The sequence below is a fragment of the Bos taurus genome, chromosome 11 (assembly GCF_002263795.3).
Source record: "Bos taurus isolate L1 Dominette 01449 registration number 42190680 breed Hereford chromosome 11, ARS-UCD2.0, whole genome shotgun sequence".
Taxonomy (NCBI): Eukaryota; Metazoa; Chordata; class Mammalia; order Artiodactyla; family Bovidae; genus Bos; species Bos taurus.
In genome coordinates, this window is record NC_037338.1 from 38,313,740 (window position 1) to 38,330,958 (window position 17,219).

The 17,219-nt window shown below is 35.0% G+C and overlaps 2 protein-coding genes across 13 annotated transcripts in view; one reads left to right on the forward strand and one right to left on the reverse strand.

Moving 5' to 3' along the window:
* The window catches only part of LOC107132925 (uncharacterized), a 471,858-nt gene that overhangs the window by 17,355 nt on the left and 437,284 nt on the right, over positions 1 to 17,219 (forward strand). For 6 of the 9 annotated variants that reach the window (XR_009496428.1, XR_009496427.1, XR_001501312.3 and 3 more), the window contains exon 3: positions 16,939 to 16,986. The exons of 2 other annotated variants lie outside the window; for them this stretch is intronic. Coding sequence is in view for 1 of the 7 variants with exons in the window: in XM_059891746.1 (XP_059747729.1) it covers positions 16,939 to 16,976 (38 nt within the window). In the remaining 6 variants the exon portion in view is untranslated. Of the gene's footprint in view, positions 1 to 16,938; positions 17,045 to 17,219 lie in introns of those variants that run through there. One more of the 9 variants, XM_059891746.1, reaches the window with a different exon arrangement.
* The window catches only part of PNPT1 (polyribonucleotide nucleotidyltransferase 1), a 40,619-nt gene that overhangs the window by 7,216 nt on the left and 16,184 nt on the right, over positions 1 to 17,219 (reverse strand). For all 4 annotated transcript variants that reach the window (XM_010809926.4, XM_059891141.1, NM_001192197.1 and 1 more), the window contains exons 12-20: positions 15,979 to 16,075; positions 15,386 to 15,488; positions 11,072 to 11,142; positions 9,080 to 9,116; positions 7,080 to 7,146; positions 6,899 to 6,988; positions 5,679 to 5,732; positions 586 to 692; positions 50 to 121 (exon numbers count right to left, since the gene is read on the reverse strand). In XM_010809926.4, coding sequence (XP_010808228.1) covers positions 50 to 121; positions 586 to 692; positions 5,679 to 5,732; positions 6,899 to 6,988; positions 7,080 to 7,146; positions 9,080 to 9,116; positions 11,072 to 11,142; positions 15,386 to 15,488; positions 15,979 to 16,075 — 698 coding nt within the window. The remainder of the gene's footprint in view (positions 1 to 49; positions 122 to 585; positions 693 to 5,678; positions 5,733 to 6,898; positions 6,989 to 7,079; positions 7,147 to 9,079; positions 9,117 to 11,071; positions 11,143 to 15,385; positions 15,489 to 15,978; positions 16,076 to 17,219) is intronic.

Here is a 17,219-nt window from a genome sequence, read left to right on the forward strand (position 1 = left end):
ATTTCTGATATAATTAAACTATTTAAAAATAAAATAGGTTCTAAAATACCTGCAATGCAGTTATTCCTTTAGAAGTTCCAGCTATTTTGAAATCCATGTCACCATGGTAATCTTCAATCCCCTTAAACAATTAAAAAAATTATGATATAATAATAGTTTTAAACAAAAGTGAAACTCACCCATCGTCACTGTAGAGGAATTTTTAAAAATAGCTTCTAAGTGAACTATGTCCTTTAGAACATATATATTTCACATATTAATAAAATAAAAAACTCATGTATTAAATACAAAAAAATATGGAGTTTTAAGTTACATATATTTCACTAGAAAATCAGTTTATTTTTAGATAATGTCCCATAAATGCATAAGGACTAATTTATAATCATCCTAAAGTGAGCCAGTATGAATACTCATACTGTAATATTTGTTTTTAACTCATATCCTATAAAATCCAAGGCAGATATGCAGGAGAAAGTTAAGAAGATGGACTTCTATTTTTCCAGCACTAGCATTCTTCTAAGCACTTTGTTTACAAAGGGTGTATAATCTTCACCGTTAAACATTTGAAAATGTGAATATACTTGCCAGAATATCTGTCAGCAAACGATAGTCTTCTATTTCACCTTTGTCAGGACTGTTTTTGGTGACCAATCCTATTGCCACACCTGCCACAGCAGATGAAATTGGAACTCCTGTAATTGAGAAAAGAATTTGTGTACAATGTGCATGTATCTGCCGAACATAGGTTATTCATTGTTCTGTTGACATTTTAATATAAGGGGATGGTGTTCTATATTGACAGTTATCAAAACTAAGTTAGAGGAAGTCAAAGTGAAAGTCGCTCAGTCATGTCCAACTCTCTGCGACCCCATGGACTATACAGTTTGTGGAATTCTCCAGGCCAGAATACTGAAGTGGGTAGCCTTTCCTTTCTCCAGGGGATCTTCCCAACCCAGGGACTGAACCCAGGTCTCCCACATTGCAGGCAGATCCTTTACCAGCTGAGCCGCGATGGAAGCCTTAATAAATCATCTGCCTGCCTCATTTCTTCTTAAATATATAATAAAAGTCCTTTAACATAATTCTTTGTTCTCAACAAAAACTTCTCTAATAGTGGCAAATTTAACTTTGAAAGTAATCCATTTCTTTGTGTTTTGCTTTTGGAGCCTTTTTGAAAAATAATCATGTACTTGATAAATCTTTTTAGCCTGAGTCCTTCAGTCCACTTCCCCATGACAGCACCATTAGATTTTGTGTATCCTCCCAAAAATTATACCCAGGGAATCTAAATGTGAGTCTAATCTTTTATCTTATTCTTTTGAATAGCTGCAGAGTACTCCCTGTATGTGTTTATAAGCTACACAGTAGAAGTGGGGTTACTGAGTTGAAGCGGGTGTGGATTTACATTTCTTATAATGTCAAACTGTCTTCCACAGTGTGTAGTATTTTATACTTTTACCAGCAGTATATGATGCTCCCTGCTATTCTACATTCTTGTTAATTTTTGTTAAATCTTTTGACCTTTGCCATCTGAATGATAAAGATGGTAACTTACTCTTTTTAACTTGATTTCTGTTTTTATTAGTGAAGTTGAACTTTTAAAAAATGTTTTTAAACCATATTTTTCTGTGAACTGGCTCTTCATGGCCTTCAGCCTTTTTCTTATATTGTTGTTAGTCTTTTGTTATTGATTTATAAGAGTTTTTAATATGGATCGACCTTTGTTAAATATGTAGACTGTTACAGTAAATAAAATATAAATATGAAATACACGATAAAATATTATTTTCTAGTCTGTTGATTTTCTTGTGTTTTTTCCTGTATAGGATTTTGTATATAATCATAGTTCCTGGATTTTGCTTAGAAAGGTTTTCTTTTTTAAAAATTTTTTTGGCTGTACTGCATGGCTTGTGGGATCTTAGTTCCCCAACCAGGGGCTGAACCCAGGCCACAGTAGTGAAAGCACTGAGTGCTAATCCCTGGATGGCCAGGGAATTCCCTGCTGCTGCTGCTAAGTTGCTTCAGTCGTGTCTGACCCTGTGCGACCCCATAGATGGCAGCCCACCAGGCTCCCCCGTCTCTGGGATTTTCCAGGCAAGAACACTGGAGTGGGTTGCCATTTCCTTCTCCAATGCATGAAAGTGAAAAGTGAAAGTGAAGTTGCTCAGTCATGTCCAACTCTTTGTGACCCCATCAAGAGTGGGTTGCCATTGCCTTCTCCAGGGAATTCCGTAGAAAGGCTTTATTTTTTTCTGTCCAGGAGTTTCATAAAATCTTGTTTAATTTTTTAAAAGGAAGTTTAAAGTTTTGATCACTTGAAACTTATTTGGCATAAAGGAATGTGGTAGAGATCTCATTTCATATTCTTTACGTCCAGTTTTAACTATCACCTATAATGTTGATGACTAAAAATCTACCCCTCCTACCTAGTTCTCTCTGCTAAACCTAGATCTGTACAACCCATCTGCCTGCTGGATATCTCCAGCTAAATGTCCCTCAGTTCAGTTCAGTTCAGTTCAGTCGCTCAGTCGTGTCCAACTCTGCGACCCATGAACTGCAGCACGCCAGGCTTCCTTGTCCGTCACCAAATGTCCCTGCTGCTGCTGCTGCTAAGTTGCTTCAGTTGTGTCTGACCCTGTGCGACCCCATAGATGGCAGCCCACCAGGCTCCCCTGTCCCTGGGATTCTCCAGGCAAGAACACTGGAGTGGGTCCAAATGTCCCTAATGCATCTTAAATATGTAAATAAATATAAAATTTTAAATTTCAAAATTTAATCACCCTCGATAAAACCCTTTTCTCCGGCATTCCGTCTTGATTGAAAGCTATGACATATTAGAATCAACACTTCTTTCCTCATTTCCTTCACCTTAATCAAGTCACAAAAATCTGATTAGAGGTTAATCCTCTAAATATTTTTTTTGTAGAAAATTTGTCCTTTCCTCCAAATACTGAAATATCCATTGCTACTTTTTTAGTCCAAGTCCACACTATTTTTCCCCCTGGCAAGAGTTTCCCTGTCCAGTTTTCAGATTTTTAGCTCCCCTACCCGCTACCCCAGCTCCTATTCTCTCCCACGTCATCGCCTGCGTCTATCATGTAAGCTAGGAATAACTACCGTCAAAAGAAGAGCAGATTCACATCATGCTACTTTTCTCTATAAAATCCTTCAAGTTCCCCATTACTTGCTTTCAGGAATTTTTTATGTAAGTTCTGTGGTCAAAAAGTTTGGGAAATATCCTGTTCCTAGAGATTCAATATTCACATTAACCTATTTAGGTTTATTTAAACCATATTAAACAAACTTGTTTAATCCCGTGTAAACATATTTTTTTTCATAGTATATAACAATCAACATCCTGTGGTACTCTCTTTCATGGAATACTGAGTTGGGAAAATTTCAAACTCCTTACTATAATAATGATCTTTGAAATACAGTCCCAGTGTATTACATCATCACACCTTTCAAATATATTTCAGAAACACACTATACTGTTTCATAACTTTGCACATGCTCCTTTCACATGAAATATGGGCATTATAATATGCCTGCTCAACAACCATTCAACCTTTAAATTCACATGAAATGTAGCTGTCTCTATGAAGCCAATTATGTTCAACCTAGTTCTTCATCCGTATTGTACATATTTGTATTATCTCTTTGATGTGTTAGTTTTTGTTTTTGTTCCTGTAAACTTTTAAAAAACTGTGTATCCCTATAGCATAGATAGCGTCTGATGTAAGACATTGCAAGCACTCATGTTATTTGAATTGAATACCATTTGTTGGCTCTTCCCATAGAATCTGACATTCATTCTTATTAACTTCTTTTTCTATTTGGCTCCTTATTTTTTAATGTTAACTTTTTTTTTAAGAGATCAAAACTGTCATTTAACACATTATTCACATACTACTTTTTATTAGTATCTTTTTATTGGCAGACTAGTATTCTTAGTAAATTCAATAACATTTTTAGTCAGTTTTTAAGGACAAGGTTTAGGATGGACCATCTTCAAGCTCCAATTCAGAACTCTCTCCTACCTACGATCAGATTATCTAGTCCTGGCTGCTCACCCTTCAACTAGTTACACAAGGTATACTTATCATCCATTATCAATTTCTGCAGCCTTTTCTGCCAAGGTCACAAACTGCTAAGCTGAGCTCTAGATACACTGTACAAGCCCCATCCTCCCTCTGCTCTGTGGCATGGCTTACTTGGAGTGACTCTCTTCTACCTCCTTGTTAAAATACTTATACACTAGGGTCACTGTCAAGTTCACTGGGTTATTACACTTTACAGGAAATACATATATCTTTCAAAAGTAAGAATTCTTTGTTTTTTTGGTATACTAACCTCCATGATTTCTCCAACACTGCCAAACTGGTTCAGTTATCTTATCCTGAAATTCTCATTACTTAGGATGAATTTTTGTCTAGACCTGAAGATCTGAATTCATTTAGAGCAGATAAAGACTCTCTTGTAATCTTTTATCTTTCAGTTCACCTTTTTCAGGATTTGTTCTGTGTTTTCCAATATGAGATTGTAAGAGTGATAAATGCAAGCTGCATGAGACAGAGCCTTTGTTTTGTTCACCACCAAGTCCCAAGAGTTTAGATCAGTGCTTGGTACAGAGTTAGCATACAATAAAGATTTTTGAATTAATATATGAAGGTGAAAATAGAAATGGTATTTTAACCAGCTACCTTAAATATCAGGTTATGTTTTCCTTCCACTGAACAGAACTAGAAAAGTGCCTTTAATTGCCTTTAGCTTTTTTTGCTTTGCCCTGTTTTAAGGTTTTTAGATAATGGTATCATGGTGGCTCTGTGGTAAAGAATCCGCCTGCTAATGCAGGAGATGTGGGTTCAATCCCTGGGTCGGGAAGATCCCCTGGAGAAGGAAATGGCAACCCACTCCAGTATTCTTGCTGGGAAAATTCCATGGACAGAGGAGCCTATGGGCTATATACGATTCATGGGGTTGCAGAGTCAGACATGACTGAGTGATTGAACACACATTATACACTTAGACCATTCTTTCATTTCATTCTTCATTGTATCATCCTTTCTTTCTCCTTTTCTGTACTGTAAATGTGAGAACTTATAGGGAACTGTGTGTGGCCTCTTTGTCTTTAGGTTCCTCTTCTCTTTCTTCTTAAATAGCATCCCTGGTAATTGGCAGATACTGTTTTCAGAGTCTCTTAACATGCTGCTTCTTTCCTTTTTGGTGTTTCAGATCCAGAGATTATACTGAACCACTTGCAGTCTTCCTTCCTAAAGTTCTGTGTACTCGTCTATGAGTGGCTTTCTTCCCAGGGTTTGCTTCAAATGACTGAAAGATTACATAAATTATTTTCCTTTATCGGTCCTAATACTTCTGTTTGCTAAGCCAATCTTCCTTAGTGAATGGTATCAATTGCAGAGCTCTCAAAAGCCCAAGGGGTCACCAAATAAATAATTTCAATTTATTACTTTTAGCCAAGAATAAGAATTTCAGCAGATACCTGTAGTTGAAACTGTGCTTTTTAATTATCATCCTTCTGGCCTGGTTTGGTAATCTGTAATCTGACTTCTTCAAGTCTTGCTAAAATACAATTTAAAAAAATCCTATATTTTATTACTGATTAAGTCTATATTATATAAATAAGCTTTGGTAGTTTTGAGACATAATTCTTTTACCTGCATCCATTAATGCTAAACTTCCACCACATGCAGATGCCATAGAAGATGACCCTATAAAAACAAAGGAAAATACTTGCTCTAATACTGATTTTTGTTAAGTGTAGAAAATTGCTACTGTTAGTTATTTCCTTACAATTAGTCATTTATAATTTAAATATTCAGTATTCTTTCCTTCTTTTTAAAAGCACTTCCAAGGCAAGCTCTCCTAAACCACAGAGTACAGAGCTGCACAGACAATGTGACAGTCATTAGCAACGTGTGGCTAAATTTAAATTATCTGAAACAAATTCAGTCCCTTAGCTGAATTTAGCACAGCACAGAGAAAGAGAATTTCTGTCACCACAGAAAGTTCTATTGGACAGCAGTACTAGAGATTCTGCTTCTAAGAAACTACCAGAAAAACCAGCATGCCTCTTTTGTTGCTTAACTAGGAGGCAGTTAAAAATAAAGGGCTCTAGCTCTCTCGCTGGGCCATAAGCTATAGCTTAATCACACCCAGTAAAGAACTGAAAGTCCTAGTTTAAATTCTGAACTTTGGTATTTTTTACAAAATATCTATAACCGTCTGATCTAGATAGGCTACATGTTTGAGAATCCTGAGCCCTTTCTGCCTTTAATGATTATGTTACCTTCCCTTGACCTGTGGAATGAGTTTCAATTTAAATTTGACTTTTGGGAATTTCCTGGCAGTTCAGTGGTTAGGACTCTGTGCTCTCACTGCCAAGGCCTAGGTTAAATCCCTGGCTGGAGATCTAAAAGAACTAAAATCCCACAAGCTGCATGGCATGGCAAAAAAAAAAAGATAATTTCTCTTGAAAAAATAAAAAAAGAAATTTGACTTTTTAAACCCAGCCTTTCTCTCTGATATCTTCTTTTATTTATGATACATAAGTGTCCCCTGCTTAATGGTTCACTATATTTTACCCCCCTTCCTCTTTCCAAGCTGGCCTTGCTCTATGGTTTGTTTATAAAAATAAGGAAACAACCAAAACTTGATCTACTATAAGAGAGACACAAAGATAAACATTTTTTTAAATTGTTTTCAAAACATTAGGTAAGAACAGAGATTCAGACAAGTATATGATTAAACACATTTTTCTCTTGCAGTGCCTTTGGGTACTACAGTAATAAATGTAATGAAACATTACTTATGAAAAGCTAAAACTATAACAGGGAGTCCATTCTTTTTCAATAGGAAAAACGTTTCAAAACCATACCATTTGACTCTAGTACTTCTGATGTGACTCTTATGGTGAATGGAAAATCTTTAGGAATAACAGGATACAGAGCTCTCTCAGCAAGAGCACCTAAATCAGAACAGAAAATAATGAGCAAAAACAAAAAAAAAATGCTAAGTCTCTTTAATAAAATCATGTACATACAGAGATTTGTACTTACCATGCCCAAGTTCTCTTCTATTTATACCAGTGACTTTGCCAATTTCATTAGTTGCATAGGGAGGAAACTTAAACCAAGCAAAAAAAAAAAGCACATACATATACAATTGACATGGAAAGATATCCCGTATATATAAATAAGTTACAAATATAAATAGAATCCCTTATTTGTTTAAAAAAAAAAAAAAAGGAAAAAAGTACATTCATACACACAGAAAATGTCTGGACCCCTAAGACATATACCAAACTGCTAAAAGTAGCTATTTCTAGTGTTTATATGACTTGGGGTAGGAAATAGATGGTTATGAGGATTTACAACTCAAACTTCTATAATATTTAAATTGTTAACAATAACAAAATACTATATTTTTATAATATAAGAAATATACATTAAAAAAAAAATGCACATCAAGGAAACAGATCTTTTCCAATAAGGGTATTACTTTAGCCAAGAATTGCAAACTATTTTATTTGATTGATATACTGTCTTAAAAGAATGTAAACTAGATGTAGTTGTTTAAACTGAAATTTCCTGTAAAAATCTGGAATTCTACTTACTTTAACTAAATATTTTTTACAAAGAGAGATGGAACATGAATCGGATAAAGTCTCTAGATCTAGTGGTCAATTTGCAGGAGATAGACCACTGAACTGTACCATGAGTGCAATTAGCACCCAGGCTGTAGGGAGTACTACAGGTTAGATGGCTCTGGGAGTTCAACAGAAAGACTGTAAAGAAAAGAATATGATGGAGGAGAGACCTGTAGATAAAAAGAGACTTAAAGAATATCAAATTAAAAAAAAAAATGGACAAGACTACACTGTTGTATCTAGGGATGTGTGACAGAAACCCAAGGAAGTGGTTACTATTAATATAAAACTTAGAAGAGTAGTTACTTTTAGGGAAAGAAGGTTTTTAAGACTGGGATGAAAAACATGGAAGGACTGACTGGACACATGCCATGACTTTGGTGGTAGTTACAAGGATGTCTGTCTTATGAAAACTCATTAAGTCATCCTTTGTTTTATATGGTTTTTAGTATCTGTATTTTATGATAAAAAGATTTAAAAAAAAATCAAATAAAATAGCAATACAGCCCGTATCTTTCTCCTGCCTCTGTCCTTACCTCTTTTCCCAATTATCAGCTAGAGCTGTATTTTTTGCAGGTGCCCTTTTTAAAGTCTTTATAAAGATGTTTTTTAAAGACTGCAATGTGCTTTTCAGTTCTTGACCTAAGATTTGCCTTATCAATTATAATTCCTCTCTGGCTTCTCTAGCATCTGTATATATCCCGAACAGGATATTAGGGATTTAAAACCTGTGAGAATCTGCAGGTTTAGATATTCTCTAGCATATATTTTCTACATGAAATATTCTCTATTAGCTATAGCAGATTCAACAAAATTGAGATGCTGGGATTCTGGGCAGCCAGTAGCAGCCACTCAAAAGGCCTGCTGCTGTTACACTAGTCTCCCAAGCTGTGTGCTTCAAATACTAAAATTAAGAGTGCTATATGGCTGTGTCACGTCTGGTCCCTTAGGAAAGCTAATCAAAAACTCAATTACATGTACTGATATCATACATAAAATAATTTAACATTAAATACCTAAGTTCTTTTGCTGCTAATCAAATAAGTAAAAATATGAACATTTACGTGAACTAAAGGGAGATGGTGATTTGCCAGTTGAAGTATTTGAAAAGCCCCACTTGTTGGATATAGATGTGAACAGTTACAACTCTTTGACTAATACAATATTGTCTACTATACTTTAGCCTTTATGTATTGACTCAGAACAGGATGTTGTTGGTTGGAAAGGTATTACTTGTCTCTCTACTCTCTAAATCCCTCTGCAAGCATTAAAATAAGTGCCCAAACCTTAACAGATATATGATAAAACTGGCATAGTAAAATGTTAATGGCAGGAACCTAGGTGGTGGATATACAGGTTATCTACTGTAAAAATCTTTCAAAATAAAATACTGGGAAAAATTCACCTTACCTCATAGTGCAGCATGAAATTTTTATCTTTTATTCCACTACAAACAAAAAGCATAATATTAAAGATACCATGTAGATATAAACTTATTCAATAAACAATGAAAAAAGATGTAAGGGAATTTAAAAAACTGGTTATTAAGGAAAATTGGTCTGAAACTGAATACCAGAAGAATTAGAAGGATGAATGTCAGAGTCAGTTGTGTCCCCTGACCAGGGTTGGGGCTTTTGAAGGAATTCTACACAGATTTAAGAAAACAATTTTGCTTCAAATAAAGACTTAGATATCTAGACTTAAATACTAAGACAATAGACACATTTTAAAGCATTAATAACTAGTGAGAATCCTAAATGTTACAAACACATCATTTAAATCTCAGTTATGATCTTCTAAGTCAAACGTGAAATGAAAATCAATAACTGAAATGATATAACTGAGAACAATCAGAGGATCTGACAGGCAAAGATTTTTTTCAGGGTTTGAAAAGATCGAAAAGAGAACTGTTATTGAATGTACAACATTGGGGAGAATAAAGATGAGAAGAAAAAATTTCTGGAAGCAGGAAACCAAATTTTTTTTAACTGAGGAACACAGGTTCTTGGCACAAACAGTGTTCCCTTTGAGTGGAATTACAAAAGGCACCTCTTTGTACAGAGGATTTAGAAAGTCTTGAGCCAGGGCTGGATCTGTACAACCATAAATTACAGCTTTTTGTAAAGAAACTTGAAAACAAGACATCTCCAGAAGACTAAAGCAATCATTGATTTAGGGGGCTAGAGAGGAGCCTAGGGATCATTAGCCAAATACCTGCACTTTATAAGGTGAGAAGACAAAAGACCAACATAGATGTGTGACATGTACCACCTCACTTACAGAGGTTATAGACCTGGGACTAGAACGCAGAGAGGTACCCTGGCCAAAGCCAGTACACACACTTATGAAGCTGTGTTGCCTCCTAGAAGAAAGGAGTCAGCATGAAGAAGAACAGGGCAACCAAGTTTTGGCCTAGGTGGGAATTTAAAATACAGAAGTTTAAGAGCTCCCTGCCACAAAGAATCATGATTATGATGAACATTCAAGTCTTATACATGCAGCTACATTGTTATTTTTCTTAGGTACATGAAAAATAATTAGTGATGCTGTCTTGAAGATGGGCATCCCTGGTGGCTCAGTGGTAAAAAAATCTTCCTGCCAAGGCAGGAGACACGAAGACATTTGGGTTTGATCCCTGGGTCAAGAAAATCCCCTGGAGAAGGAAATAGCAACCTACTCCAATATTCTTGCCTGGGAAATCCCATGGACAAAGGAGCCTAGTGGGCTACAGTTCACGGGGTCACCGAAGAGTTGGACACAACATGGTGACTAAGCAACAACAATCTTGAAGGTACTGGGGATTATCTTTATCAGCTGGGAAGCAGGAAATGGGAGGTGGTCCTTTGGTCATTTGAGACCCTTAATAAAGGAAAGGGAAGCAACCCTGTTAGGCACTGAGGAAAATCTGTGGCTGTGAGTTCAGAACTCTGCTGCAGAAATGTTGGTGTGGACTGTAATATAGATTCTGATCATATAAAATTGATCAACATGATTTTACTGCTGACTTTTTTGGAACAGAGCAGGAGAATCAAGTATTTTTTAAAACACAAGTTCAAATGTACTTAGAAATAGATAAGTTTTTTTCATTTAACAACTTCCGGATTCTTTTTGGGAACTGGGATTCTTATTATTAATGGAAATAATCTGGAAAAATACTCTGGAAAAATCTATCCAGAGTAATGATTCTAGAGATAAGAGAATAAACTAAATGTACCCATGTTACAGAATTAAATGCTTTGTTTGAATAAGTAAGTCAGGAGACAAATATAGCACAGAAAAACCCTTGCAATCACTACTAGGTAAACAGAAAAATTAAGTATAGAGATACAGGCTTTAATAAATAATGATAATATCCCACATGAATTATATATTATAACATCATAACCAGGAAACATAACTTACTTTATAGCTGTTATAATTCGGTCTGACTTAAAATTGGATTCTAATGAATCAAATGTAACAGTACAAAGCACCTAAAAAAGAAAAAAATAAAATTCTTCAGGCTTTAATTTACTAACAACAAAGATGAAAATGAAAAACATGTGAAAAACTCATTTAGCTTTTAAAGAAATAAGTACATTCTATTCAAAGCTTGCCAAGGTACAATAAACATTTATTCAAGGTACAGTAAACATTAGAAATTATATAATTTACATATACATTTATATGTAAATTTCAATAATCCAGATGTCTAATATCACATAGACTACATATGAAAGGTATTAGGAGTGCTGGGGGAGGAGGACAAGAAGAGGAGTACTTATAAACCTGCCCATAAAGGAATCCTCAAAAAAAGTTCAGCCAATAAAAAACTTCCTGCTTAAAACTGGAAAAAATTTAAAAAAGTCAATCTAAGAAGACTGGAGGGACATAATATAATCCAGAGACCCTACACTGTATCATTCACAACATTCACGATACAACCTACAAGAAAACAGAAGATAGGGGCCCATTTAAAAGAAAAGACAAGAATAGAGACATCCTGAGTGGATTCAGATGTTGGATTAAAAGACAAAAGATTTTCAACAGCTACTATAATTATATTCAAGGACATAAAAAAGAACCAACAGAAATTCTAGAACTGAAAAATAATATAATGCAAATATAATGCAAGAGTCAGTGAATGTGAACAAGGATTAGAAGAAACTGCCCAACCTATAGAACAAAAAGCAGGGAAGAAAGAACACAGCCTCCAGGACCTATGGGACAATATCAAAAGGCCTAAACATATATACTGGCAATCCCAGAATGAGAGAAAAGTGAGAATGAGACAGAAAAAATATTTGAAGAAATTACAGCTGTAATTTCTCAAGTATGATGAAAGATACAAATTTACAGGTTTAAAGCTTAGGAAACTCTTAGTAGGATAAATACAAGAAAACCACACTTGTCATAGTTATGCTGCTGAAAACCAAAGACAAGGAAAACCTTGAAAGCACCCGGATAAAACAATAAATTACAGGGACAACGATAAATGAATGAGTCCTGACTTCTCACAGAAAAAGGAAAACAAAAAGGAACAGGCCATTTCTTTGAGTGCTAAAAGATATCAACCCAGGATCTATATTCTGGCAAAAAGATACTTTGTAAAAGATAAAGACATTTTCAGATAAATGAAAAATAGTAATTTGTTATCATAAGATCCAAAGGACAAAACTAAAGTAAGTCTTGTCAGATTGAAGGAAAATAACAACAAATGGAAACTTGGATCTTCAGGAAGAAATAAAAACCATCAGAAATGTCAAATATGTGGGTCAATATAAAAGTCTATCTTTTTTTCTTATTGTGTAAAATAAAGGTCATAATGTTGCCTTGTAGAGTTGTAAAACATATAACTCAAAAAGTAAATACAGCATAAAGGATAGAATGAGGGGCAAATATACCTAAACGGTTGCACTTTACTCACTTTGTGTGAAGTGGGAAAAATTAACTGTAAAAAGACTATGAAACGTTAAGGATGTATACCATATTCTCCAATAGTAACCATATAAAATAATATAGAAGTATAGCTAAAAAGCAAATACACAAATTAAAATGGAGATCTTAAAAAATATTCAATTAATCCAAAAAGAAGGCAGAAGGAATAGAAAAAAAAAAAGAGAGAGGGGCTAGACAAAAAACAAATAATCAAATGACAGACTAAATTCAATTAATAATTAAACTGAACCTTAATGAATAAAACACTCCAGTTAAAAGGCAGAGATTGTCAGAATGATTAACAAAAGTATACAAAATATCTTAATGGAGCTATTTAATTTTTGGGAATTCCCTGGTGGTCCAGTGGATAGGACAACACACTCTCATAGTGAGGGCCCAGGTTCAATCCCTAGTTGGGGAACTAAGATCCCACAAGTGACTCAGCATGGCCAAAAAAATAAAAATAATAAACTTTTACTAAAAGGCATAAAAGAAAACACAAATCAAAGAAGACAGGTTATATTTATTGAAAGACTGATTGAAATTGTGAAAATATCATTTTTTACTCATTCCATAAAGTCAGTGCAAAGCCAATCTAAATCACTGATTTAAATGAAGGAACAAAGGTACCAGAATAGCTAAGACAATTTTGGGGGGGAGGGAAGGAAGAATAAAAAGGGAGGTTTTGTCTCTCAGGTATTAAAATATATCCCCCAACTATAATAATTAAAGGAATTTGACACTGGCCCAGGGAACTCACAAACAATGGAACAGAGTATATAGTTCAAAAATGTACATTTTCAATATGATAAGGTGACTACAAATTAATGGGAAAAAATGAATTTGTAGTAAACACTGTTGCAAAACTGACTCACTCTGGAGGGTTTTGCCTCACACCATGTATAGGAATAAACTCCAAGATAGATATAGCTAAAAGTAGAAAGTTAATAGTAGGTGCATAATTCTGTGCCTTTGGAGTAAGGATTTCTTAAAGAAGATCTCAAAGATTTTAGGCTCACTGTAGACAAATACAGGCATGCCTCATTTTACTGTACTTCACTGTATTGTGTTTAACTTTTTAATTATTTGCCAATAACGATTTTTTTTAAAGCAAGCTGAAGGTTGCTTGACCCAGGTTTGTGGCAAACCTGGGTCAAGCAGGCTATCAGCACCATTTTTCCAACAGCATTTACTCCCTTCTTGTCTTTGTGTCACATTGTAGTTAATTCTTGAAATTTTTAAAACCTCCACCAGCAAAAAGATTATGACTTGCTGAAGGCTCAGATGATGGTTAGTGTTTTTTAACAGTATTTTTAAATTAAGGTTTGTACAGTTACTGAAGACATATGCCATCATGTACTACGGACTACAGATAGTTTAAAATGTAAGTTTTATACGTACTGGGAAACCAAAAAATTTGTGTGATTTGCTTTGCTGTGATATTTATCGTGCTGGTTTGAAACTGAACTTGCAGTATATCCGAGGTATGCCTCTAGTAGACTACCACAAACAAAGCTAGAAGGCTTATAATTTGTATGTATACAAGTCATACAAATTATGGTCACTGAAAAGGATTCATATTTAAAACACATAAGAATTCACTAAAAAATAGCATGAAAAAGACAGTAAACTATATTTTAAAAAAAGAAAAAAAAATTGGTCAAAGGATATAAGCAGATAATTCATGAAAGAGCAAACCTAAACTAAGGCTACCACTTTGTTGAACTCTAGGGACACTATCTATAGGAGTGCCCTGGAGGTATGCACCCCACAGGGTATGGTTTATACTGTTATCATGTTAACTGGCTATCATATAAAGAGATATTCATTCTTCATCAGGAAATACAAATGAAAGCAATGACATACCACTTTGTACCCATTAGGTGGGCAAAATGAGTGATTTACATAATTAAAATAAAGCTTTTTACCATACATGAAACAGTGCATACAAATATATGTTAAATATAAGAGAACAGGTGCTTATGTAAAGGAAAAGAATAGGACTGACGTTCAGGCTAAATGGAGAAAACAAGTGAGAGCCTCAAATAGACCAACAGTGACAATGTCAGTGACAATGTCATAAACTGAGGAGTATGAGTGACTTGGGACTTTGCTGGTGGTCCAGTGGTTAAGACTCCACACTGCCAATGAAGGGGACAGGGGCTTAATCCCTGGTTGGGGAATTAAGATCCTACATGCCATGTGGTACAGCCAAAAAAAAGTTGGGCTTCCCTCATAGCTCAGTTGGTAAAGAATCTGCCTGCAGTGCAGGAGACCTGGGTTCAATCCCTGGGTCGGGAAGATCTCCTGGGGAAGGAAATGGCAACCCGCTCCAGTATTCTTCCCTGGAGAATCCCATGGACAGAGGAGCCTGGCAGGCTACGGTCCATGGGGTCACAAGAGTTGGACATGACTTAATGACTAAAGAGAAAAAGAAAGAGATGAGTGACTGACTTAGTGACTGAAGAGAGAGATGAGTGACTTAATTTTGTATACCTAAGATTAAAAGAAAAATGTAATAAAACTACCAGGTAATTCTAGAAAATGCAGCTAATTCACAGTGATGAAAGTTGCCTAAGGAAAAGGAGGGGAGCAGGAAGAAGAGATCAGACAGCAATGAGGAAATTCTTGAGGGCAACTGCTATGTTCATTATCTTTAAACATATTTTTAAAAAATCAGATCTTCTTCTGAATAGATAATATATTCCATATGCTAAAAACCTACATAAATGTACTTCTATTAGGACTATCTAAACAATCTCGTATTAGCAAATAATTGTAGCTTTTTACATATATTACCTGTGTCTGTCCCCTCTGAAATAATGATGATCCGTGAAGAATTTTAAACATATCTACCTCACAATTTATATTCCTAAGTGAAGTCAAATCTCGACCGTCACACCTAGAGTAATAAAGGAAATAATTATTTACAGCAGTGTTGAAAGTCAGAAAAATCACATATTATCTCTTGATCACTACCATAAAGTTCTCTACTTGAACTGCATATCATAATCACCTTCAGAACTTTAAAAAATAATACAGATACCTGGGCCCCATCCTAAGTCCCACTGAATTAGAATCTCAGGGGCTGTGACCCATATACTTGTTAAAAAGCTCTGCAGGTAATTCTGACATGCAGTCATGGCTTTGAAGCAATGCTCTACACATGAAGCCTAGAGAGAGACAGTCAAAACATAACAGAATCCACACACTTGTCAACAGGTATCCATTTATAAAATGAATATTATATAATTATTTCCTGTTATTTGAAGGAAAAAAATCATAGTTTCTAGCTTTCAGCTAGTTGTCACTTTCAAGGAAACTTGCAGACAGTACATGCTTCAATTCCATCAAAAAAGGATATGTTAAAAAAAAAAAAAGGATATGTTTACCTTTTGTACTCATTCAAAATAATACTTCTAAAAACATCCTTTGTAGCAATATTGAAGGATTCTATTATTTCACAGGAATCAACCTCTGGAAATTTTTCTATAGAAGAAAGACAAACCAAAACAAAGATTTTCTCTTTTTGGAAGATAAAATTTCTCTTTAAATTCAGTGTCAAATCAGTTAACTATGGAATTGAGCCAAAGGAGCTGACTGAACATTAGTCCTCTAAGCAAAAGGTTTTAAGTAGGAGAGACAACTATTATACCTTAACTGTACCATTAATGGGAACCTAGTTTTCTTTCTACCAGAACAATAGCGCTTTAAAATCAACTATTTCATTGTTATCTGACATATCCAGCCAACCATTTTATGAGAAGATTTAACTGATGTTTTTAAGAGTAGTCTCCTTCACTGTTTTGCTTTAGGAACTTTTATTTCAGTCCACAAATAGAGGAATAATTTTCTTTATACATTAAAAATCCCTACTGACTAGTTTTTTTTTTTTTTTAATAGATTTTCTTTTCTTTATTTTTGGCTGTGCTTGGTCTTTGTTGCTGCATGAGCTTTTCTCCAGTTGTGGCGAGCAGGAGCTACACTTTAGTTGAGGTGCGCAGGCTTCTCATTGTGCTGGTTTCTCTTGTTGTGAAGCATGGGCTCTAGGGCGGGACTGCTTCAGCAGTTGTGGCTCCTGAGCTCTAGAGCACAGGCTCAACAGTTGTGGTACATGGGCCTAGTTTCTTCACAGTATGTGGATATTCCCCGATCAGGGACTGAACCAATGTGTCCTGCATTGGCAGGCAGATTCTTTTATCAGTGAGGAAAGCCCCCTGCTGACTAGTTTTTAGCTAACAGTTATCAAGTTCTTTCATAACCCAGGTATTTTACATGTTTTTATTTAAATACCTTTAATCTTTATAGGAATCTGGGAGATAAATGTTATTACTGTTATCTCTGTTTTACAGAAGAAAAAAACAGGCCTGAAGAGAAGCAAGTTGCCTGAGATCACCCAGGTAGTAACTGACAGCTGTGACCAGAATAAAGATGTCTGTCTAGGCTTATGCTTTTAAATGTTAAGCTACTTTATCTTATTATCTTAACAGTTGATTCATGCCAAGTTCTAAGCACTGTTCTCTTAAGCATTTAGTTTATTAAATATAACTTGAAAGTGGGCAGAACATAAGAAATGGCCACAGAGAGGTAGATGTGTCTTTTTGTTAGACAGGAGTAATTTTTAATATGAATT